The sequence below is a fragment of the Triturus cristatus genome, chromosome 10, assembly GCF_964204655.1.
Source record: "Triturus cristatus chromosome 10, aTriCri1.1, whole genome shotgun sequence".
NCBI classification, from domain to species: Eukaryota; Metazoa; Chordata; class Amphibia; order Caudata; family Salamandridae; genus Triturus; species Triturus cristatus.
This window is the reverse complement of record NC_140593.1, coordinates 273,453,850-273,479,653: the sequence shown is the minus strand read 5'-3', so window position 1 is coordinate 273,479,653 and position 25,804 is coordinate 273,453,850. Positions and strand designations below refer to the sequence as shown.

Below are 25,804 nucleotides of genomic sequence, written 5' to 3'. Positions count from 1 at the left end.
GCAACAAGAAAAACCCCCTTCCTCAGCCTTGGCCCCTTCGAATCTGCAGTCCAACAGAGTCCAATTGCAGTACAGCCAACCTGGACGGGATGGGCCACCATGGAGTCCGTTGCAGCAATCGAGGGGTAAGAGACAAGTCAAACTGGAGCGAAGCTCGATAGTAAAGGACCACAGAATGCGCCACTGCTATGCGGTGGCTAGCACAACAGGGAGCAGGACGATGCATAAATCCCAGAGTAGCGGCCGGCCGATGTACAGGAAGCAAGTCCAGGAGGACGCTCAGAGACGTGGCACCAAAGGACAAAGGAGATGGGCAAAACGGCGGCTGAGGCACAAGCTCCGGCCATACCAAGGGAGCAGGATTGTCAGACTCCTCCAGGGCAGAGCCGAGGAGTACCGCAGCGGGCACTGGGACACGTCCCCCCGTCACCGCCACATACCTCAACTCGGGTGATCCACCGACAGTCGACTGAAGATGTGGCTTAACATGCCGCACTGGAGAATCATCATGGCCAGCTGAAAAAGTCCGATCAAACCGGTCCTCCAAACCAGTGGCAGAGTCGCGGAAGGCCAACCACAGGTCCTCCAGTGCTGCCAGGATGTCGCGAAGCCCCAGCGGTGGATCAAGGATGGAGAATGCTGTTGCGTCCGCCATCTTAGGCAAGCAACCATCGAGCGCCCCGGGGAGCAAGCCCCCCTCACCAACCATCGGTATCTGGAAGGTGATAAGCTCTCTGCGGGGCCCCGGTGGTGCAGGAAACGTGGAGGCAGCCGGTCGTGGAAAGGCTTCAGGGACAGGAGAATCTGTGGTGCAGGGAAACCCACCGGCGAGACCAGGGCTTCCGATGCGGAAGATGGCGTCCGCTGCTGTAGGCTGCAACAAAGAGGCGATCCCGGCCCTCTCCCAGCTGGGCCGGGATACAGTATACGGGAGCTGGATACAATGTTGCGAGCGGGGCGCGCTGGGCAGCCGAGCACGAAAAAGGCTGCTGTGAGAATCCCAGCGCCGCGCTCCAGGTCCGGTGTACCGGCTCCTCCCTCTCCACAGCGGCCGCTGCTATCGTTGTCGCCGCCGGCCGTCCCCACTAAACAATGGCCCGGCCGCGACCGCCTGGAAGGCCGGAATGGAGACCGGGGCCCAACTCCGCCGGGGGAGCTCCGTTTTCGACCGGAGTCAAAGTATCGTGGTCAGGGACGTGGCGCAGGTAAGCGTAGGGCTCGGAGGCGCAGGATTCTTGCCAGGATATCGACGAAGGGCGAAAGGGTCGGCGGAGCCGAAGAGCTAGGCGGCCATCTCGGCTGCAGGCTAGGCTCCTCCCTGTGGGGGCAGCTTTATACTTTTTCTCTATGCGTGGGTTTAGGACCCTAGCCCTGACTGGGTCTTTGAAAACCTCTGGCGCATGTTTTATTACCCCTTTGAGCATAGGTAGTATAAAAGTAGACCTATGTGTCGTATCAAAGGTGTCTAGGAGGAAATCTTCCTCTACTGGGTCAGTGTGTAGCTCTACCCCGTGATAATGTGCCGCCCTCTGAAGTAGGTGGTGAAAACCTAATGAGTCTTCTGGTGGAGATGGCCTGGATGGATAAAGGTCATCTTGTGGGACATCTGGAATGTCTGGACTATTATAATCGTCCCATGGGTCTGGGGATCCTGTAGGGGTGGGGTCTTGTGGCACATCTGCTGGATCGTAGTATGGGTCCCCCTGATCATCATGGTCTGGAGACGGGGTCGGAGAGCGATGAGGCAGGGGTGGAGAAGGCAGAGGGGGCGGAGAGGGTGGAGGAGGTGGGGAAGGCACTCTGAAAGGGGAGGTAGCAAATCTTTCCTCTTTGGAGGTGGAGGCGGAGCTGGTTTGTCCAAATGTCTCTTTTTAGAAGAAAGTGCCAAATATCCAGTTTTTGGATCCTTGGTAAGTGTCTTTTGCAAAGGATCTGGTGTAAACAGTTCTTGAGACAATGGTTGTTCGGTCGGCACCGAAGGTTTCGGGGCGATGGCTTTTTAGGCTTGTCCGTGCCGTGCTTTTTTGGAAACTCAGATTTTTTGGTCGGCGCCGAGGCAGGCTTCGGCACGGGAGTGTCGGTGCCGAGGGCCTTATGATGTTTGGTCGGTACCGAGAGGCTGGGTTTCGACACCGAGGACTTTGGTGCGGAGCTCGGTGTCGAGGTAGAGGCCGATCTCTTTTTCGGTGCCGAAGTGTGTTTATTGGTACCGCTGGCAGGCTGGCTCGAGCCCGAGCCGCCGGAAGGCTTATTAGGCTTCTTCACCGGGCCTGAAGGTGGGGTGTTCGAAGCAGTGTCTTTGGTCTTGCCTAGGCCGGGAGGCGAAGGCGTGACCGAAGCCTTTTTGGGTGTCGGTGTGGGAGGGGGTATTTTACTCACGACCCTCTGCGCCAGGGTGATGTCCTCCACATCCGAGTCGTCGGCTTCGGAAGAACGGACGAGGTCCTCTTCGGTGTGCTGCTATCCCGGAGCTTCGATGTCGTCCCCGAAGATGTCGACTGGAACGGAAGTCGAGGAGTGCGCCATGTTTCGTCTGGCCCTTCGATCTCGAATAGTCTTTTTGGATCTGAAAGACTTGCAGGCGGGACAGTCTCGAGCCTCGTGTTCAGGGGAGAGGCAGAGGTTGCACACCTCATGAAGATCGGTGTGGGGGAATTTGGACCCACATCGAGAGCACTTCTTGAATGGAGTTCTTTCCATCAGCCGGGACCATAGCTTGGATAGGCCCGAAGGCCGCCGTCGACGACTGGAATCGAAGGTGTGTCGAAGAGAAGGTGATTGAGGAGATCAGGATCTGAACAATACCGCGAGGATTCTGATGTTCGGAACCGGAGCGCGAAGTATTGCATCCGAGCCCGATGGCGGAAAAAAACAATCTGAGGATGGAGCCGAAGCCCATGCGCAATACGAACCAAGGGAGGAGTCACCGACCTCGTGACTTCCAAAGACTTTCCAAGAGGAAAAACAAACTGCAAACATCCGGGCCCAACACCAGATGGTGATCTATGCAAAAGTGTGTAATCTGCAGCTCATATGCCTCGAACACTACATTTCCCAGAAAGAAAGCTCTTCAACTTTGGCGCGAGAACACGCCGGTTCCGACCAATGAGGTACACCTGTGGTGTCTTCATCCCTTTAAAAATGGCGCTGCCCTGTGATCGGCACCTCCCCATACGGCTCTGAAGAGGCCAGAGGTACCGACGGACAGGTGAGCGGAATGCACGTGTAGTGATGTAAAATCTGTTTCTTTTCCCTATCGCCTTTTAGTGCATGCATAGTTAGGCGTGGACGTTTGGGAGGAGACATTTCACATTCACCTCCCGCGTGTCTCTTTTCCACTGCTTAATGGTGTTCTCCGAGTGAGGCGTGTATAATCGTTAGGAGACATGGAATAGTCCCCATGAGTGTGTCTTAACTGCGCGTTCATAGTCAGGCGCGCACGTTTGAGAGGTGACACTTAACATTCAATTCCGTGTGTTTCTTTTCCACCACTTAATAGCGCTCCCAGTGAGGCGTCTATAATCGTGAGGAGACACGGAATATTCTCCTTGAATGTGTCTTAGCTGCTGAGTATTTAGCGCGTTCAGACCCTGAAGGTGCCTTTAACATTTGCTCCTAGCATACTATCTTTTTTAAATACAAACGGGACAGGGTGGTTTATATTTAAGGCTCTTCTCTCTTCTGCGCTGTTTCCACTCTGGGCGCTGTGAGAGATGTTTTCGTTTGACGCTCCGAGTGGAGTATATATTCGGAGTGCGAGGCTGACCGCCTTAGTTTTAATATACAGCAAATTCATAGACCCTGGCTCTTTCCTGTATCTTATGTCTTTTGCGCACTGTGTGGTTTCTAAATAACAGTGGATTAGGGTCTATAAGATTCAAGCAGTAGCAATTTGTCAGGCGACCCTGAGCATCCCTTGTTCTCTTTCTTGTTTCTTTATAGAGCGGTGCCTCGTTTCCTGAGCTGTTGCCAGGTGAGGCGAGGTCCCTTCCTCGCACAATACTGGTAAGCACGCCCTTCACAGGGTGACTGTGAATAATTGAAGTAAATAGATGACAATGAGGATGTCACTATAAATTGAATATACAATGAGTACACTGAGCCTTTTTTGATGTCATATATTTGCACAACAGATGGTCTTCTTCTCTTTTTACAGATGCCATCAGCACTCCGTAAACTGCAGAGGATTTGTACACCCCTGAATATAGGTGAAATGGTTTTATCTGTTCCAACCTTGTTTTTACATCACTTTATCATTAACGCAGTAGCAATACCTTGTTGTGGTCCAGAAGAAGGCCTAGGATTACTTTAATCCAGTTGGCTGAAACATGTAGACCCCCTTTTTTCCATTTACTGACCGTTATTTTGTTAAAACTGTCGCTGCACTATTTTTACTTTAAGCAGTAGGAGATACCTATTACAAAATTTCTCTCTCTTACTGTTCAATTTTAACTCACTCACTCTCACTTTCATGCACTGCGCCCATCACTCCTATATAGAACACTTCTTCACATCTGTTGGATCTGACAGTGCGTTATTGCACTTTAGTTAATTGGGAAAACATCCGTGAGCTCCCCGCTTTCACTCAAAGGGTTGTAGCCCTTAGTAGCACTAGTGTGTTGCTAGGAGGAGACCCAGATGATGAAGCATGTCTCCTTGGTGAGTGATGGGAAGCTGTCCTCCTTATAGGATGTTTCTTTTCTGTAATATGTTCGATAGGAACATTGCTACAGTCTCTTTAGGCCTAGGGTTGCTTTAGTGTCTTTACATTGATTCAGTAGACCCGTGGATACTCTAGTTGTGTTGCAGAGTGAGCCTGTAGGCCTCAGTAGAGTAACACAGAGTAACAAGCATTTGCAATGCAATAGGTCTCGGATTTATCAGAGTTAAAGCTATTGGCATTGTAAATGACATTGTCTTCTATCTATGTGTTTTGGTTTGGAGTGTAGAGGATGTATGAACAGAGACACAGCTGAAGCACTGCCTAGAGGACTAATTACCACTGGAACCAGAGAAGCAGCTGCAGCACTGTCTAGAGGACTTAGAATGAGGGATTACTGATGAGACCAGAGCAGCAACTAGCACTTTCTAGAGGACTAAGAATGCGGACCTACCGGCGGGTACAGAGAAGCAGCGAGCTGCACCGTCTAGAGGACTAAGAATGAGGAATTACCACTGGGAACAGACACAGCGGCAGAACTGCCCAGAGAACTCAAAATGTGGGAATTACAGATGGGACAAGAGTAGCAACTAGCAGTACAGTCTAGAGGACTTAGAATGAGGATTTACCACTGGGATCAGAGAAGCAGCTAGCAGAACTACCTAGAGGGCTTAGGATGAGGAATTACGGACTAGACCAAATATTTAACAGAAAAGTTCACCCTGAGACCAGAAATCTAGCTGTCAAGACTTGGACCACTAGTAGATAGTGGAAAAACACTGAAACAAACTATCAGAGGCACAGAGGAGCAGGCCAAGTAATTAGATTTCACTTTTTATTCAGCAGCCATCTGTTATCTGTGCCGAGATTAGGAAACCTGTTTTACCTCATAGCAAACACCCTGTGTTTACATACAGCTGGGCCAGGGAGGGGCTTCCTACCTGGCAGCTGGAGGAGAGAGGGCTGAGATGCTGAGATGCTGAGACTGGGGAGGGAGAAAAGAAGAGAGAGAACTAAAAGGGTTGGGGGGCAATAAGCAGGAGCAAGAAGAGGGGGCAGGGAGATAAGAGGCAGGTGTTCTGGCAGGGAGTAGAAGTGTCTCTATGAGACAGATGTAGCAGCCTAGGAGAGAGAGGCTGCAGGTAACATGGGGCTGTGGCCTCAGAGGCAGGAGGGACATGAACAGAAAAGGAGACAACATCAAGGGGCCATGAGGGGGAGAGATGCAACTGCCTGGATGGAGAGGGGCTACAGGAAAAATGGGGCTATGGTACCTTAGGCAGGAGGAGGGAAGGAGAGAGTACAGCAATGGGCCATGAAGGGGCAGGAGGAGAGAGAAGTAGAGAGGACAGCAGGAGGCATGAGGGGGGGATGTAGCTGCCTGGAGGGAGAGAGGCTACAGAAACATGGGGCTGTGGCACCAGAGGCAGGGGTGACTTGAAGAGGGGACAGCAAGCTAGGAGGGACTTGTAGAAAGAAAGGGAGAAGACAGCAAGGGGCTATGAGGGGGGGAGAAGGCCGCAAGATGGAGAGCAAGATGATGTGGAGGTCGGTGGATGAGAGAAACAAAGAGAGAGACAGAAGCAGAGCCTGTAAATTAGACATCAAACATTGAAGAAGAGGTGAGAGGTGGATGAAAGGGTGAGGATCACTAGGTTCGAGACTAGAGACAAGAGAAGCCATATAAGGAGTAAGAGATTGAAGCGGGATTAAACACATTTCAGATTACAGACAGAGTGAGTGAGACACAAGAGAGGCAGAGTGTAAGGCGGCAACTGAGAGTCAGGAGAGTTTACAAAAACTGACTAAGATTAGAAAAAGACTGAGGTGGAAGGGTGAAGAGGTGACCAGCTGCACTGTGGCAGAGTTGAGGCAGAGGAGAGAAGCAGCAAGAGATCACAGAGGAGGAGAAGAGAGAGACACTGAGAAGAGACTATGGAGAGGACGAGGAGCTAAAAGAGACTGAAGGCATTTGAGACACTAGAAAAAAAAGTCTGGGGACTGAGGGTGGGGAAGACAGGAAAGAGACTGGCGAGATAGAAGACAGATGAATTACTAAAATAACGGCAAGTGGCAGAGGAAGGAGATCATATATGCATGGATGAGTGAGTAAATGAGAGTGTAGAGACGAAGTAAGGGAGAAGTGAGTAATTGAACAAGGCAGAGACTGCAGTAAATACTAGAGGCCGAAGTGTCAGGAAAACTGCATAGGGGACGTTAGACTTGGCTTTTTCAGCGGGTTTACCCCCAAGACTTTTTGCTTTATGGCCTCCTGTTCTTTACCCTATTTTTGTTGATTTTAGGACTCTGGGCACTTTACCACTGCTAATCAGTGATAAAGTGCATATGCTTTCAGTGTAAATTGTTATTATGGATTGGTGTTTCCAAAATTGACTTATTTGATTTACTACTAAGTCCCAAGTACAGTGCACTGTGTGTGCCCAGGACCCGTAAATCAAATGCCGCTAGTGGGCTGGCAGCATTGATTGTGCCACCCACTCAAGTAGCCTTTCAAAGGGTGCTCAGGCCTGCCACTGCAGTTTCTGTGCACAGTTGTGACTGCCATGTTGACTTGGTAAGTGCACCCACTTGCCAGGCCCTACTCTTTCCTTGTTTTACATGTAAGACACCCCTCAGGTAGGCCCAAGGCACACCCGTGGGCAGGGTGCAGTGTACCTGAAAGGTAGGACATGTACTGGTGAGTATGACATGTCCTGATAGTGAAATACAGTGTATTTCGATTTTCATTATGTAAAGGCTATCGGTCTCATAGGATAGAATGGGAGGTACATTGTAACATCTTACAAGTATAACTTCCCATTTGGACGAGATAGAGAAATGGAGTTTAGTATGCCTGAACTCAGGATATAAAAATGCATCTTTTAGTAAAGATGATTTTTATATTGTGTGTTTGAAAATATCACTTTTAGAAAGTGGGTATTTTCTTGCTTAGCCATTCTATGTGCCTCTGCTGGTTTTGTGTATTGACCGTCTGGTTTTGGAGTGACGGGCTGGGGATGTGCATTCACTGCAGATAGCCACCGTGGGGGGGGGGGGGGGAGGGGGGGTTCGAGGTGTGTCCTGCCTCTGAGTCAGGGCTGGGCTGATTATACCTGGGCTGCATTTAGCGTGGTGGGAGATTTCCCTGGCACCTGAATAGACCATGTCTCCCTTGCACAATTCTGTCCCCACCTCCTGCTGTGAAGCTAGACCAGAGAGGATAGAACTGTCTTGGTCTGAGCACAGACACTCTCTGCCCAAAAGAACTAAGAGTAACAGAGTATAAATATTGGGGTCTAGACCCCAGAACTTTAGATTACTGCTGAACTAAAGATCCTGCCAGGAAAAAGAGCTGGAAAAGCTGTCAGGAGGAACTGCCACTTTGCTGTTTGCTCTGCTGTGTTGGCCTGCTGCTTGCTTCTTCTGTCTTGGACAGAGAAAGGACTGGATTGTACTTTCATCATCCTGCTGTTCGAGTTTTCTCCAAGGGCTTGAGTTTGCCTCCTGTTGGAAGTCTCAGAGAGATACAAGACTTCAGAGAACTCGCTTGGATCAAGGAACCTGCCAAGAAGAAGAGCTGGAAGTGCTGCCAGGAGGAATATTGCCCCTTTGCTGTGTTGTTGCTTTGTTGGGTTGGCCTGCAGTTGCTGCTTCTGCTTTGGTCAGTGAAAGGACTCGACTGTACTTTCTTTTACTTGTTGAGAGTGTTAGAACTGGGGGTCTCTAGTTGGCAGAGGTAGGTACCTTTGACCGAATAGGGACCCTTGCTTCAAGGTCAGGGAAAAGGGATTACACTACTGGATAACCCCTGCTCACCCCCTTGGTAGCTTGGCACGAGCATACAGGCTTATCTCAGAGGCAGTGTGTTAAGCATTTGCGAACACATACAGTAACACAGTGAAAACACTACAGATGGACACCACACAGGTTTTATAAAAATAAATGTTCTTTATATAGACTTAACACAAGACCGCAAACGAAAAACATCCACAATACTGTACTCAAAATAGACTTAAAGATGGTAGAAGTAACTTAGTTCAAGTTGATGATAAATGCGACACGTTTTTCTCAAAAGTACCTGGATGCGTAACGCAAAACAAACAAAAGGTGGCGCAGAGTAGGGGATGCGTCTTGTTCCTTACCGGAGAGGAGGTGATGCATTGATTCTCGTACTGCGTTCCGGTTACGATGCGGCAAGATGGCGCCTCGATGCGACAACGTGAAGACGATGTGTGCAAGCCCGTCAGCCATGCGGCAAACTCTAACTTTGGAGCCGCGACAGGCCCTGCGACACGCTTCTCCGGTGATGCGACGGCAACCCTCGTGGTGGCGACACGCTTCTCCGGTGATGCGTCGGTAAACAGCTGTGATGAAGGCACGCTTTTCTGGTGATGCGGCGGCGACCTCTGCGGCAGTGACACGCTTCTCCGGCGATGCGACACCAACAGCTGCGACTGCGACGCTTCTTCTCGTTGAGTTGCGCTTCCAGCTCCCAGCGACATGTAGGCTTCTGCAGACAGAATTCCCAGCAAGGAAATTCAGAGGGGAGCTGGTCGTGAAGTCTTTTGTCCCCGAGACTTCAGAAGGAGGCAAGCACAAGTTCAAGCCCTTGGAGAAATATTCTGCAAGATGATGAAAGCTCCTTACCAGTTCCTTATCCTTTTCTTGGCAATAAAGAAATCACTGCAGGCCAACCCAGCAAACAGCACACTGGCAGAGGGGCAGTCCAAACTCCTGCAGCTTCCTTGGTTCTTCTCCTTGGCAAAGGTTCGACTTGTTGTTCCAGAAGTGTTCTAAAGTCCTGGGGTCTGGGCCCCAATATTTATACTACTATTCTCTTTGTTCTCTGAAGGCAGAGGGTCCTGTACCTAGTCCAAACCAGTTCTGGGTGCATTCTGCCAGTGCACACCTTCTTCCTTTGTCAGTGTGGGCCAGGGTCATCAGACGCACCGCAGGAGGTGGAGCCAGCATTGTGGAAGGCAGGCACAGCCCTAGTCAGGCCCAGATGCTACTCCTCCCACCGCTCCTCATGGAGATAGGCCTATTCAGCCTAGTGCTGACTCACCCTGTCTCCTGGAGCACCCCCTAGCCCCTGTCACTCACAAACCAGACATACAAAACACAAGCTAGCAGAGCCGGTCTGGATGGTTATGTAAGAATATACCTACTTTCTAAAAGTAGCATTTTCAAACACAGAATGTTAAAACCAATTTCACTAAAATATGTATTTTATCATTATGAGTTTAGGCATACCAAACTCGAATTTCTACCATGTTCCCTAGGTCAGTTAGGATTATACGATGTTATTATCAAACTGCCCATTCTGACCTATGGGGACAGGTAGCCTTGCAATAGTGAAAAACGAAAATGGCTGCAATTCACTAGCGGGACATGCCACACACATCAGGGCATGCCCTACCTTATACTTACAATGCACCCTGCCCATGGGCCTACCTTAGGGGTGGCTAACATGTAGTAAAGGGAAGGTTTAGGGACTGGCAAGTGGGTGCACTTACCCAGTCAACATGACAGTACTGGACTGCACACAGACTCTGCAATGGCAGGCCTGAGACACACTTTACCAGCTTCTTCTGTGGGTGGTACAATCAGTGCTGCAAGCCCACTAGCAGCATTTGATTTACAGGCCCTGGGCACACATGGTGCACTATACTAGGGCCTGACAAGTAAATCAAATAGGCCAATCATGGAATCACTAATCAATTCATCAATGTAACATAGGGAGCACTTGCACTGTGGCACTGAATAGCAGTGGCACAATGCCCAAAGCATCTAAACCAGCAAAACATATAAAAAACAGAGGAGGCAATCAGAAAAAATGGAAGGGAGACTCGCGCCAATGGTACCAGGTCTAACACTGAGTATCTCCAAGGGCTTGAAATAGAGCTTGCCTCCTGTTCACAAAGTCTCAGGGACAGCAAAGACTTCACCTACATCTGGGTACTGCGTCTGGAACCATGGTTTCAGTTGCCATAGAGGGGGAAACCAGCCAACACTCCTGCAGACTCTGTGTCCTGAAGGCACCGCAGAGAGCACCACCGCACTGTCCACCGCAACCCTGGTCTAATCGACGACGACCACCGCCGCAGAGCCGCGACCTGTGGGCACCGCACTCCACACCGCCTCGCTTCACTCTGCCGCCCTGGTCTCACCGACTATATTGCTGCCCGTGACCGCACTGTGGTTTGGGGGCACTGCTCGTAAGTTACACAATGCACCACCCCGTCCCACACTGCAGTCTGGGCCGAATGACACCAGCTCCCATCAACCGGCACGGTCGCTTGCACCGTGACCTGTCAGCACCGCCATGAGCACCGCCTCACTCTGCACTGCAGCGCTGGTCTCACAGACGCCGCTGGATGACTGTCACTGAGCCATTGCCTGCACCACGACTTGAGGGCACCGCACACAGGACCGCTACGCATCACACCGAAACCGCGACTGCTGCCGTGACCGGCCTGCACTGACGCATTCGGACGGAACCAAAGGTACTGTTTACGAATCAGCTGACACTAACACGGGTCCTTGCTGACATGGTCTGACAAAAATGTTGGTATCTGTGGTTTTCAGCCCCGCAGTAGCACCGGACGGAGCTACCGACTTCAAGGAACTGCATTTTAAGTCATACTTGCAAAGTGCCTATTTTTGATTGCTGTATGTTGGTCTTTATTGTTTTTGTCTTGTTTGCCCAGATCAATATTGGTTATTTTTCTAACACTGGTGTGGTGTCCTTTTGTAGTGTTTTAACTGTGTTACTGTTGGTTATGTGCAAACGCTTAAAACACAGCCTCTGAAATAAGCTTGACTGCTCGTGCCAAGCTACCAAGGGGGTGAGCAGGGGTTATTTTAGGGGTGTAGCCCCCTTATCCTGACTAGAAGGAAGGACCCCTATTTGGACAGAGGTGCAAACTGTTGCCGACTACAGACCCCCATTTCTAACAGGGGAGATAAGAGGGGGAGAGACTAGAGCAGTGGGAAGAGAGAGAGAGAGGGGTAAGACAAAGAACAGGCAGAGACTGCACAAAGGTGGGCGAGAGGTTCAAGAGGACACAAGAGACTGCACTGAGGAGAAATGTGAGGGGCCGCCGATGTACAGAGAGGGACTCAGATTATGGGTTGACAGATGTGTGAGGCCGGGTGAAGTGAGAGTGAAAAGAGTGGGATATTGATCTGAGGTGAGGATTGTGAGGGCGGTGGATGGAATGAAAAGGAAGGGCAGCTAGTCAGAGAGAGGCAGGAGGATGAAAGGAAGGCTAAGCTCGCTCCTCTCAATTTACCCTCATGTGGAGGTCTGTACTTTCCTTACACTCAACTTCACCCTCCAAAGAGTTCTCCATCCCAATTGTCCATAATGGACCTGCCCTCCAGCACACCCTTAATTCCGCCATCCTTTGAGACACTCCAAGCTTGAGAAGGATGGAGGGCGGGAGATAGGAGCGAGCAGAGGCCGAGGGGTTTGAAGTGAGGGCACTGTGGTGAGGGCATTGGTAATGGAGTGTGGCAGCCTGAAGGCTGCATGAGACCGAAGAGAGACATCCTGGAGTAGGAAATGAGACATCTGAGAGAAATTTAAGACCAGAGTAAGTGTGTAGAAGTGAGACTGTGGAGTAAAACAAAATATTAGGAAGGAAAAGTGGAGGGGAAGAGACAAAGAGCAGAACAAAGAAAAGGAAATGTTCTGAAGGGAGATAGAGTGAGAGAGACTAGAAGGACAAGATAAAGGAGAGAAGTAGAAGAGGAAACGGGACTGGAGGGCAAGAGTGAGGCATAAGTGGAGAACAAAACAAACCAGAGTCTGTAAAGGTCCAGATACAGGACGCAAGTAAACAGCTTTGTGTTAAATGAAACTAGCCCGCAGCTAATGTTTAAAAATACGTAAGCACATGTACGACGTTCAAAGAAACTAAAAACAGACTCCCCGTACTAAGTAAACAAAACAGTGTAATAGAAAAAACAAAAAAATAAAGAAGCAGCGATAGGCGGGTGGCGGCGGCACAGACGGTCGTCAAAGCTGAAGACACACCGACACGAGCATGAAGTAAAGTAATTAAAAAAAAGTTCCTCCAAACGGATATGCAATGAAAGCGTAATGAAACTGTACTTGGCCGGTGCTCCTCTGCAAAAAAAAACACCATAAGTGATGTATCGCTGCCTAAACCAGTTACGAGGCAGCAAAGAAGAGCGACACTTCACTGAACCAATGGTAGGCAGAAGGCTGGAGATAAGTCCCTTACTGAATGCACCAGGTCTTGCAGACAGAACATGCGTGCTGCCCAGGCTCGACCTTAAAAGGACCTGTTCATTACTACTGATCACCACCGCATTCATGCTGCTTAACTCCTAGTTAAAGTGGTAACCTTCCACCACTATGAGGGTAGCACATTGGGCACCCCCCGATTCAACAAGACCGCAATCCGTGACGCAGGCCTAAGTCATGGTGTGCACACATATGATCCATGTTTACCTATGACAAAAAAAATGAGCATTAGGGTTCCAGACAACAGTACAGTTGGGCACTTAGGGCAGGGGTACACATAGAAGAGGGTCGCAAAAGCATCTTCTGTAGTAAGACAGAGTAAACTCAGAATGACTTTTCTTGCCAATATTCGAGGGCTTACACTTCAACATTAGAGTAATATGCATATAATCTTGGATCTGCTTCACATTCAGACAGTAAATGCGTAGCCTGATCCTTTTTCCTGACATGTGGGTTATTCCTTTAAAACCTTTGGAGGAGGGGTCTTGGGAGGAGCTGGGTCTTGGGGGAAGTGGGACTGCTTTTCAGTGGTAAAACAGCGAACAATCTACTATATGATACTATGACCCCCCCCTCCCCTTCAATTACCTGTGATCCGAAATCGACTGAGGCATTTACTACACCTAGAAAATAGCACAACAGCAGTAAGGTATTTACTTGATACTGAAACTAACTATTCTGACTTTGCTCAAGAAAAATGTAATGTTATATGTGGAATTTTTCTTGAGCAATAAAATCTGCAAGCATCAGTTTACGAGATGTTTTGTTCCAGTAAATTTCAGCTGGTCCGACCTGCTGTAATTTACCTGGGTAAATGAGGGGATGGATGCAGCGTGTATGGTAACAAGTGTTACTGCACATATTAGAATTAAAGGTGCACACGTACTTGTGACTATATCTCATAGTAGTAGTCTCTTTAACATGCGCATAATAAACCGTGAATCCACAGCTTCTCCATTATACATGAGGAAAGCATCAAGTATGTAGAACATTTACTCTTTTTAGGTCTAGCTTTATCCAATACTATTTGATCTTACTATAATTTGATGTATAATGTACTTAAATATAGGGGCTCCACCCCAGCTCTCTTCATCCAATGGTCTGTTACTGTATTATTCACCTATGCGGTATGCTGCCTACAGCATACGTCAGTGACTCAGCCCACTTAAGCCACTGGCTAAATTCACTGTGAGTGACTGCAGTCTGTTCTTTCACAAGGAGCACATCCACACACAAAGTAGTACCTTATGGAGAGCCAGTGCCACATGCAGGGCATCTAAAAAAAAAAAAAAGTACTGCCCTGTGGGGGCCTGGCCTTCCCAGCTTCCGCTTCCCTATGTGGGCCTTCATATACAAAGCACTTGGTAAAATACTAAACTGTTCTACATCCTCTTACCCTCATCTGCAGGGCTTCATACATATAAATGTACCCAGTCCTGTCCCTACTGACCTCAGACTGAACCCCAAATCATCTAAAAATGCGGGTGGATTTCAAGTTTGACCACGACAACTGGCCTGAGCATGAGGGTGATAGTTGATGATGGCATATGGCTTTTCCAAAGTGAAACTCAGCAGATATGAGAGAAGCCAAGCAGAAAAACTGTAGTAAAAACCTTGAATGTTGGAACTTTGTCAAACAAAACACTGTGCAACCTCAAACCTTTCATGTAAATGACTGACACAATGTAACCGTATTAGTGGAAGGTATTATGGAAGTACTGAGATCGGATTGAGTTTCAGATACAGAAACATCAGTATTCAGGTTAGTAAATTAATTCAGAAGAAAGCAGTTTTTTTGCGAGTTGAGACAAAATATTTTTCTCAACAGTGAAGCAGTCAATGCAACTTTGTTTGCTTATTCCCATCAGTAAAGATGCAAATGTCCTTCATTGGAAATTCAGGAGTATTACTGAGGTGGTTTAAATGTAGAGAAGCTTAAGGAGCAACAGACTTCTGGGTACACCTGCACTTTGTGAATATTAAATAGCACACATGTACTACTTAGTGACCCTACTTAATACTACGCTGTACAATGCAACAAGGATAGAACAAACCAAGCGAGAGAGAAGAAAACCTAGCTTCACATTTCAAGCCTCTACTTATGGGCTATCACACAAACCTATATACTGGGAGATGCACCTTCTTGAATCGAACAGCCTGGTCTGTCTTCCTTTCATCCAGGTGGCACTTACATATGACACCCAACTACTGAATTACAGTGGCTGCCAGAAGTGTCATGTTCTTTTGTTTCTCCCCACCTGACTTCTCCGGGAGTATTTTACATTTCAGGAAGGAGAAATAAAATTATAAAGTTGGCAGAAGTCCTTAAAACAACCACAGTGCCATCATTTAGGCATGTGTACGTTCAGACCAAAAGTAGGTAAGAGAAATGGGACACTATTTAGTGAATGATCAGCCCTCCTGCCACTCGTCTGAGGTGGACAGTGTCCCACAGGGTGTTTTGTGGCACTTCTGGAAGGAATGGGATTGCAGGCGAACCAGCATGTCAGTAACCCTGAGAATATCTTTTCTACATGGTAAGGTACATATTACACGCTTGGGACATAAATCTATATTTGAATGTAGGGGTTGAATGTAGTTCAACTGTACTAAAGTGTGAGTGAATCTCTTATTACACTAACCCTTTAACATCGAAACTGTACAACAACATTTCTCAAAAACATTCTTAAAAAACTATAGCTTACCTTCTCTTGTGCATATTCTCCTGCTACAAACGCATGCATGTATCGCTCGATCCACCACCATTGTAAAGTCTCTGGCCACAAAACCTTCAGTTTCCCTTGCAAGGAAATGTAGATCAAGGTCTTGGAATCGGTTTATGTTCGTGTTCAGCTTGTTTTGGATCACAGAACGCAGAATGTCAAATCTTTGCTCCTGGACAACAAAGGTGTAAAAGAGTCACGTCCGAGGTGAACATTTAGAATTAGGTAGCATTCAGCTACTCAGAAACCTCTTTCTTTTTACGGTTGGCTGAACATACTTAGTGGGTTAATTCCTGACAATCTTCAGCTCGTTATATTGAAGAGTAAAACAAAATGCAAATCGTTGCAGGGTATGTTCAGTATGTTATCTCTCTCGCAATATATCAATATAGTTTTGTGGAAGTGACTGTAAAGTGAGATGTCTGTAAAGCCAGTAGGGACACAAGGCTCCAGTCCGGATTTTTCTCTATACATCCCAATACATTCTGGCCCTTCTAGTCATGGTTTACATCAATTGTAGGAACGGATTACACCACAGCACTGGGTTTTTAGGAGATGTGGAGTCGCTTGGTACTATACGCGAGGTCTGCTTTTCCCACCCAGGATTTTCTGAAAACGATGATGCTTCCTTATTATCACAGACCCTGAAAAAGGTTTCAGGCCCTCTAATTCATTTGTATGCCTTTGTGATAGGAACTCTTTCAACCTAAATCTAACTCAAATAAGTGACAGACTTAGTAGAGGACATGTTTAATAGAAAGTTAACCAGCTGAATGGTTACAAGGCTCAAATTCAATTTGTAGAATGTTATTGGTTATAGACCTCTCCCATTTAATTAATGTGCACAGAAGGGCTTTCTTGGTCTCATAACTCGTACAGCACTATTTGATACTTTGCATCACAACGTTATTTTACTTTTATGACTTCAGTCTTACACTGGAATACTATACTCTTCCCTCAGATTATTTAAATCCTTCCTCAATAACAGAACTTTCCTGTATACTCCTCTACTACTATACCATGTTGATCTCCTCTCTATAACTATATTCAACAGCTACAAAGTCACTTACACACCCAGTCACTCACTCATACAGCTATTAAGACACGCACTCACTCACCCACACATCAATTTACCCACCCATACAGCCATTCACTCACCCATACAACCACTAACACACCAACTCACCCACCAATGCACCCAATCACATGGCCACTCACTTACCCACACACCTACTCAGACAACAACTTATACACCCATACAGTCACTCACACACCCATGCAGCCACTCAGACTCCCACTCATACGGATACAGTCACTCACATAATATATGTTAGAAGTTATGTCACTCATTAGTAGTACACTTAGTATATTCCTATAACTTTTGTAGTAACTTAGTATTTATGTTTAACAATCAAACTCTTGGAAAATAGCCACTGTGTCATGCAGTGTGTTCCGGCAAATCATGTAATTTGAGATGTAAGGTGTTTTTTATTATTGCAATGATTTCACATGCTCTAACTTCTGCAATAGGCAAGGGCATAGGTAATGCATGGAGAAGGGGAGAGTTACAGTTAAAGTAGTGTGGTGAGTGAGGTGATAACACTGTGTACAGAGGTGCGTTAGTTATCTGAATTTTAAGGTGTTGCGCAAGTAAATCCGTGGGATACAAGTATGACTTATATTAGTCTGAAACTGGTGCTTAAATGATTAATTAAATATATATAACTGTAGAATTTCTAATGACTACTGGCAGTCATAAATTTATATGAATTTGCTTTATTGGCCACCCAGTATGTTGCTAATGGTGCATACAACAAATATGTTTTTTTTTTTTAATGAAACCTGCTAATTTTCCCACATGGTAGGAAGCATCTCTCCACTCAATCACACTGAGTCAGGTAGCACAGGTTAACCTGCTTCTCAGGCTCCTTGCTGCTATGGGCTATTTAGCTTGTAGTGTCTACACAAAAATAATCAACAAAGTCTTGTTTTACTAGCAGCGTGCATTGATGGCTTTAGGAGTCCATGAGTTTACTGGACACATGTCCATAATAAACAGCAAACATTTGTTGTCCAAAGCGTGCTTGAATTGCTTCTTTCAAGAAATGCCAAGAAAACCTTCTTAGAACACTGACACTCCTTCAAAGAGACGAGCAGTCCTCTAAAAAGCAGCCAGGGTATAAAATTGTGAGATTACAAGTGTTTACATAGTGCAAATGTGTAAAACAATGTGTTTAAAGGCAGAGTGACATTACGTTTACCTGATCTGGAGGGTGGATACACTTGAAACATTGAAAGAGATGTGTTCCTTGGGCAGACACAAGGGAAGGGTGCAAGGAATGCTCCGATTGGCTGGTAGCAATGACTGCCACCAAACTGCCCATGGATGTGCCTTCTTTTACCAGGTCTTTTAAAACTGCATGGAGGAAGACAAGACAGGGACTCGTTGCTGTTACTCAGAAAGTAATAGATGCCATATGTATTCTTTTAAACTATTCAGAGAACATATCGGTGACTTGTAAACAATGAAAATAATTTTTTGAATAGACCACAATTCTTGTTTAATTTATTAAGAATAGTCGTAAAGCGCAGACCTGACCTTGAGGGGCAGTGGAGTTCCTCTTCGAATACCAGTGACTGCAGCAGAAAAGCCCCCCTCACTCAATCATACAGCTCAGTTTAGGTACACATGAATCAATTAGTTTGTATCAAATGATGAATCATTAAAAATATATATATATATATATATTTTTTTTTTTTAACTAAAACTTATTTTTAGACAATCAAGTTTAAAATCGATGTTCATGAAGAACATCACTTGAAAACATTTACCTATCAAATCGCTGAACCTCAGTGAATCATATTTCCTTTATAAATTCCACGGAAGCCGTCACCAGCGCAGGGGCACGTGCACATCAAACACATCGATTGACATTCCAGTCTACTGTTGTAATTGGTTATCACTTTGAAATGCATGAAAGTATTCTAAAAACAAGTACATTATTTATATCAGTGAAACTGATGTTGCTTAAGTCACTCGATAGTGCATCGGAATTTTCAAATAGTGCTCAAGGATGGGGTAGATAATTCAAAGGGCAAGGGGGCGTAGTCTGATGCCCAGCATGCTGGACACAAGTTATAAGAGCTCCGATCTCCCACCCACCAATCCTTCGGCATCCTGGCACAGAGGAGCTCGGGGTTCCACAAACCGAGCTGTGACAGCCTTCCGAACTGGTCCTGACTGGCTGGAGGTGAATCCGTCCTGGGGGACACCTGCGCGCGAGGACCTTGTACCAGGTGAGCGCACTTGGGAGCAGCGACAGGTGGAGGGCTGCATCTCTGAACTCAAAGACAATCAGGAACCTCCAAACTAAGAGCCAACAATTGAAAGCAACCACCAGTGAACTATCAACACAAGTTGAAAAGGCCAATAAACGATCCTGCCGCATTACGGTGAGGTTCATTGGTTTTCTGGAAGGAGGAGAAGGGTCTAGACCCGATAACTTACTTGAGACAGGGCTGAGAAACTTTGTGGCAGAGGATAAACTCTGCATAAAGGCCAGTCTGGAGAACCAAAAGCATCCCTGGAAAAGAATTACTCAAACCAGCCCTGCTCCCTTTGTCTCCTCACACAATCTCCCTCTTTTCATCCATCTATTCGCTCTCTCTTATCCCTTTCTACCAACCTTCCCTATCCCTCTCTCTTGAACCTCCCGTTCCTGCTGCAATGAACCTCGGGGAGTTGTGGACTGACCGGGCACCAGGATAAGGCTTGGGTTTTCAAAACAGACCTCCAATGGCTCCAGCCCACCAGGGAAATGTCTGGTAGGTTAAAAGGCCCTGTTTGTTCTCAGATTGAAAGTGGGCACCACTCCCTTATCCCAAGGCTGCCCGCTGTGGGACCCCCAGATCCCTTTATAGCAAAATATAATAATAATACATTACTGAATTATAGAGACTGAATCCCAGTCGCAGCCGGTATGACTTGTGGGGGGGGGGGGGGGGGGAATGGAGGCTCGCAGGGGTGAGTGGAAGGGGGGGATTTAAAAATAAAAATAAAAACTAACCTAACAGGGTCCCGCGACGCATTCGCTCCTGGCCGGGTCCCGCATTTTCCTGCTCCTTTCCTGCTTTCTTGCCTCCGGAAGGAACAGGAAGAGGGCAGCATCCCTCCTCTCCCCTAATCCAATCATAATTCTGCAATGGCAGCGCTGTGATTGGTGAGAACGGCGCCCGGCCGGGCGCCTATGGGGAGGCTATTTTCTATATGTAGGCTGCATGCAGCCTACATAGAGAAAATCCAGAGTGGGCATGACTGGTTTGGTCGGCCCCGTAGGGCCGACCAAATAGTCAGGGCCCACAGCACTGGGCAAGCCACTCCTCCGTGACCCGTCCACCCCCAACCAGGCATACCCTTCTGCTTTCTCGCAGGGCAAGCAGAAACATAAAATGATATTTAAAATACAATTTTATGTTTCTGCTTATCGCACTGCAAGACAGCAGTGGGGCAACACTCCTCCGCTCTAACGGAGGAGCCGCTGCTTAATCACATAAGATGATAATTGCTTGTGCATGGGTCGTTAACATCATTACGAAATAAAAATGAGAAATAGACAGTGAACAGATGATAGCACTGGTGGACCCCAAAGGGGAGAGACCTTAAAATATAGAGGCAGAGACAAAGGGTGTAGAGTTGGGGAGAACAGGAGAGTCCCCCGCCCCTCATCCTTTTTTTTAAACTTTATTTAGCATTTTCACAGATCATTGACCAATTCCATGAAATATGGGCCGTTATCGAATAACAAAGAAATATGAAAGTTACAGTCTAGGTAGATAGGCAGTACGCTACAAGCAATCATGGCAGGACATCAAAAACAATCTAATAAAAACTCTAATATCGCAAGTCCACCTCAACCTCAGGTGATGCTATGAGACTACGTGTGTGACAATTTACACCAGCAGGCCAATTTATTCTGTATATCTGTGCACTACAACAAAGAAGGACGGCTTAGATGCCATTGCTGTTTACCCAACGCCTGTAGGGACAATGCCCTGTTCCTGCTGTGTAGCACGTTCTGTTTGCTGCGTGGCCAAGTAGTTTCTAAATGGTGCCCATAGGTCTTTGGGTCTGGAGGAGGGAGGGGAAGTGGATGCATACAATTCACTTTTCATGGAAGGCACCCTTGGGTGTGGGAAACGCTGTTTGCTACTGGCTGCATGCCGCTATTGCACAGTCTCTGCTGTGGTATATTTTAAAATTACCCCTTCGTTTTTTATTTGTGTTGGCCTTTGTTTTGTCCTGTTTTTATTGTGTGGCATTGGATGTCCGCGCTATTTCCCCAGTTACGCATTTCTTGCATTTTAAATCGTTGCATCCACCGCTTCTAGAGCGGGTCCCTGCCCGGTAGAGTTCGACATTGCCGCCATATTGGGGGGTAGGAAGGTCCGTTTTGGAGCGCCATTTTTGTCAGCGCTCTAGCGCTCCGGTGGTCAGGTCAGCGGCCTACTTAAACGACTCATGGATACACGCAGAGGTCGAGCGCAGCGGGAGCGCCGTTTGAGCGCCAGAGGTAAGCCCGTTTGCGCCCGTTCGCGCCAGGTCGGGCCCAGGGCTTGGATCCTCTGCCCCAGTATGCATGCCACCTCTTGTGTATTCACGTCAGTCTCTATTAGTATTAAAGGGCAATGTATTCCCGACTTGTTAACATTCGTTAAACTTAGCCCGTGGACAATCCACGTGTACTCATTGTGCATTCAGGACTACAGAGAGTGACAAGCCGAGAAGCCCACGTGAACGGGACTTAAAAATGGCATTAATAAACTGTCGTTCATTGCCTAAACATGCTGTTGAGATTTCTTTCTTACTTCTCGACAAGTCCCTGGATATCTGGTTTCTCACAGAAACTTGGTTGAGCCCTACCTCAGACCCTGATATTGTGCGGTCGCTGCCCCCTGGGTATCTGATCCAGCACAAGGACAGAGCTGTAAAGATGGGGGGAGGGGTTGCTATCATTTACAAGGATAACATTACATGTCGTTTACTTGAGTTTTCAATTTCGGATAGCGAGAGTGCACATTTTGTCATTACAACTTCCCCAGCCACCTCCTTCTCAGGCTTCCTGATCTATCGCCCCCCAGGGCTTTTTCAGGAAAAACTGGCTGAATCAGTGATGGATGTAGCCACCACTGTCTCTAATTTTCTGGTGCTGGGGGATTTTAATCTTCACTTTAATAAACACTCGGACTGGGCTGCCTCTGAAGTCACAAAGGATCTGGGTAGCTATGATTTAAGCCAAAAGGTATTATATCCTACTCATTCGAAGGGCAACCTTCTGGACCCTATTTTCTGTAACATTCCTGGCCTCATTTCCGAAGCCCCTGTCCCGGTCCCCTGGTCAGACCATATGGTGGTTCCTTTTAGTTGGAAGATGGCTCAGTCTAATTCTTTTTCAAATCCTCACAAAGGGCTAGCTAGGCATTGGTCCAAGCTTGACCTCTCTAAATGGGCAAACATCCTGAAGCATACTGAACCCTCAGTCCATTTGGACGTGGAGAGAGCCAAGCAGGAGTTCAACCTATGGATAGAGCGGTCCATGGACAGTCTGGTGCCTAAAAAAACGATCACAACTAAGAAAGGCCTCACCAAGCATCCTTGGTTTAATCAAGAGCTGAGAACTCTAAAACAAGAGTGTAAAAGGGAAGAGAGGCAATGGAGGAGAGAATTTAGTGGTGAGAAAAAAAAGCAGATACAGAGCGGCCTTAAAGAAATATAGGACCGCCCTGACTAACACCAAATCTGCTTTTTTTGCCAGTAAAATCGAGTCCTCTGCCAATGCTCCCAGGGAAATATTTAGAATAGTGAAATTGCTGACTAAAGTCCCCGACCCGCGGCCTGATTCGGATGAAGCAGGCAGGCGATGCGAAGAATTGGCGATCTTTTTTTGCACCAAGATTAAAAAGATCATTGATACGTTTCCCCCTTTATCTTCAACCGACTTTCAAGTGTCACCTGCTAGTCAGAACCAATCGGACCATCCCAGGCTCTCCTCCTTCTCTCCTTTTAGGGAGGATCTTTTGCCTACTTTGTTGAGCGCCATAAAGAGTGGTTCCCCGTGTGATCCCGAACCGATGAACATCTTAAATGCAGTCTTGCCGACCGTTAGTAAATCAATTGCGAACATGGTGAATGCTTCTTTGCAATCAGCTATTGTGCCGAGAGAATGGAAGATAGCAATGGTCAGGGCTTTGCTTAAGAAACCTAGTCTGGATCCAGGGGATTTCTCCAACTATCGCCCTATTTTTTTACTACCGGGCATCAGTAAACTGATTGAGAAATTTGTCAACTCACAATTAGCTTCCTTCTTGGAAACTAATAATTTGCTTCATCCATCGCAAACTGGGTTCAGGAAAGGGCAGGGAACAGAAACAGCCTTGTTGAGGGTGGTGGAGGATGCCAGGAGGATTCTGGACGATGGTGGCAGCGCGGCCATTATCCTCCTGGACCTCAGTGCCGCCTTCGACACGGTTAACCATCATATTCTGGTTTCCCGTCTCAGTAATGTGGGAATCACGGGCAGGACTCTTAAGTGGCTGGAATCCTTCCTCGAGGACAGATTTTTTAGAGTCTTTGAGGATGATTATTGCTCCGGTTCGGTTCCATTACAGTGTGGAGTTCCGCAGGGGTCGTCCCTCAGCCCCACATTGTTCAATGTGTACATGGCTCCTCTGGCGGAGATAGTGGCCCCTTTCGGGGTCCAGCTGGTGAGCTACGCCGACGACACTCAGCTGGTGTTCTCCCTGAATCTGTGTAGACAGTCTCCGCCGCAGTTGCGTAACTGTTTAGAAGCTGTGGCATGTTGGATGGATCAGTCCCATCTTAGACTGAATGGCGGGAAAACTGAGCTGCTGTTGTTGGGACGGCGGGCCAGTTTTGACAATGCTACTGTGGTAAATAATTTTCCTTTACCTGGACTGAATTTGATACATAAACATAATAAAATAGCTCAGTAAAATGAGAGGCAGAATCCGTGGTATTAGAGGTTCGGAATGGGCTTTATTCCAATAATCGATTATAATCGGTTGCTCCAAGTTCCATCACCACGGGGGTTCAGGAAGTGAAGTACATACTTTATTGACATGAAGTAACCTTTATAGTACATACATTTACAATGAAGCGAATGCAATAGGCGTAACAATTGATAAGGAAAATGACGATTTGTCTGCGTAACCAAAAAATGGGTGGAACAAGGAGTAAAAAGGAACATAATTGGTTATGATGTCACCTATAGGTGGATCTATAAGATAATACTTGGCATAGATGCGCGCGCAGCAGCATGACGTGTAATTGACGTGTAACTAGGGGGTGAAGGGGACTTGACATTTAGCTCTACATGTGGAGACAAGAAGTCTGGGGGGTCAAGTCAACCTAATCCCAAATCATATCTAACATCCTATGTTTAAAGAACTATGTTATCCATAAAAGAAGGACTCTCGGACAGAATCTGGTCTATACTGACTGTGTGTGCGTGTACAAGCATCTAAGTGTCTACACTAAATGCGAGGGGGTAGAAATATTCCATGGTAACAGGACTATGAATTACTTGCATGAGGACAGAGAAGTCGAGCCTTTTGCTCGGTAGCTGGAAGAATGTTTACTTAAACTACTAGGCAGGAATGCATCGGCTGAGGGGGAAGCAGATAATTCGAAGGTGAAATACAGTTCTTGGCAGAGAATAGGCTGATGTCAGGCTTCGTGAGCCGCGCAGAGAATGAGACAAAGTTCATGGTCACAGATGCAGGCTCGAACTGGAGTTTTCAGAGGCAGAAAGCAAGAAGAGTTTGATGACAGAATCTGGGCCTACTTGCCTGGACTGTAAAAATGGCATAAGTGAACCATATAAAGCCGGTGGCCTTTCGTACTTAGGAATGGAATATCCGGCCTATTCGTGGCGGATCTGACAGAGGACATGTTGACGGTGGACGCACATGTGTTTGCGTCTTCATAACTGGAACTGGAGGGAACATACATGTACTTGTGACATGCACATAGAACCGTTGGGGTCCAAGATAGGGGACATAACTGACCAGAAAAATCCATATTTCCACATTCCCTCCTTGTCCCCTACTTGCCCGTTAAGAGATATCAATCTTCATTAATCCATTGATCTGTTAATATAACATCATTTGTTCTTCTTTCTTCTTCCGGGACGAACGAAATCTTGGTGGTGGAATACACGATGTGGCACACAGACCACAGATCGCTGGTCCACATTGTAGACATAGACAACAACTGAATAGTATGAGAAGGCCAATACCTAGGAAGGATAGAACTCTCCATCCCCAGGCTGATATCACACTCCAAAACCAACTGGACCAAGTCCAAGTGCCTGGGTTCTGGTGTATCTGGTTTACAATCTTATGAAGGCGAGTTATGGCTTTATATACTGATGGCGAATTTTCTGGTATGAATACGCAGCAGCTTGATCCGATGACCCTACAAGCTCCGCCCCTATCAGCCAGGATGACGTCAAGGACAAGACGATTTTGAAGCACAACAATCCGCATAGCAGACTGCTCTTCTGTTAAATTGCCTAGGGCGGAAATAGTTTCATTCACTACTGCTTCAAGGGTTCTAGTTAATCTACGTATCAGTTTACTATTAGTAACAGTACCTATATAGGGAAAGATGCCTTTATTGAAATCTGTGTATTTTTCCCATGCTGTTTCAGTGTAATCGACAATTGGGAGATCTCTCCGCTCTCTGTTGTGTACTAAATGAATATTTCTGTAATAATCAGGAGGAGCTAGAAAAACAGGTGGCAGAAGGAATGCAATGTAGCAGGTACCATCCCAATCTAGAGGTAGACGCATATATGCAGTCTGACCACATATAAAGTAGGAGTGGTGATAAGCTCTAAATGAAGATTTGCCTTGATCACTGAATTCTACTATAGTAGTGCATTTACTATGGCCCATATGTATGGAACCAACCTTTCTTACACATAATTCCCCCTTTGCTGGGAATACTGACATGGTGGGTAAGACTAGTTCAACTTCGGATATGACATTTAGAATCATGGGATTAGGTGTAAAATTACCTAATCCATATACTTCATTTTCTAGATTAGTTCCTGTTCTTTTGGGGCG

The 25,804-nt window shown here is 46.9% G+C and overlaps 1 protein-coding gene across 2 annotated transcripts in view; it reads right to left on the bottom strand.

The window, feature by feature from the left end:
• Positions 1-25,804, bottom strand: part of PEX1 (peroxisomal biogenesis factor 1) — an 831,513-nt gene that overhangs the window by 403,925 nt on the left and 401,784 nt on the right. For both annotated transcript variants that reach the window (XM_085631051.1, XM_085631052.1), the window contains exons 13-14: positions 17,920-18,074; positions 15,641-15,830 (exon numbers count right to left, since the gene is read on the bottom strand). In XM_085631051.1, coding sequence (XP_085487177.1) covers positions 15,641-15,830; positions 17,920-18,074 — 345 coding nt within the window. The remainder of the gene's footprint in view (positions 1-15,640; positions 15,831-17,919; positions 18,075-25,804) is intronic.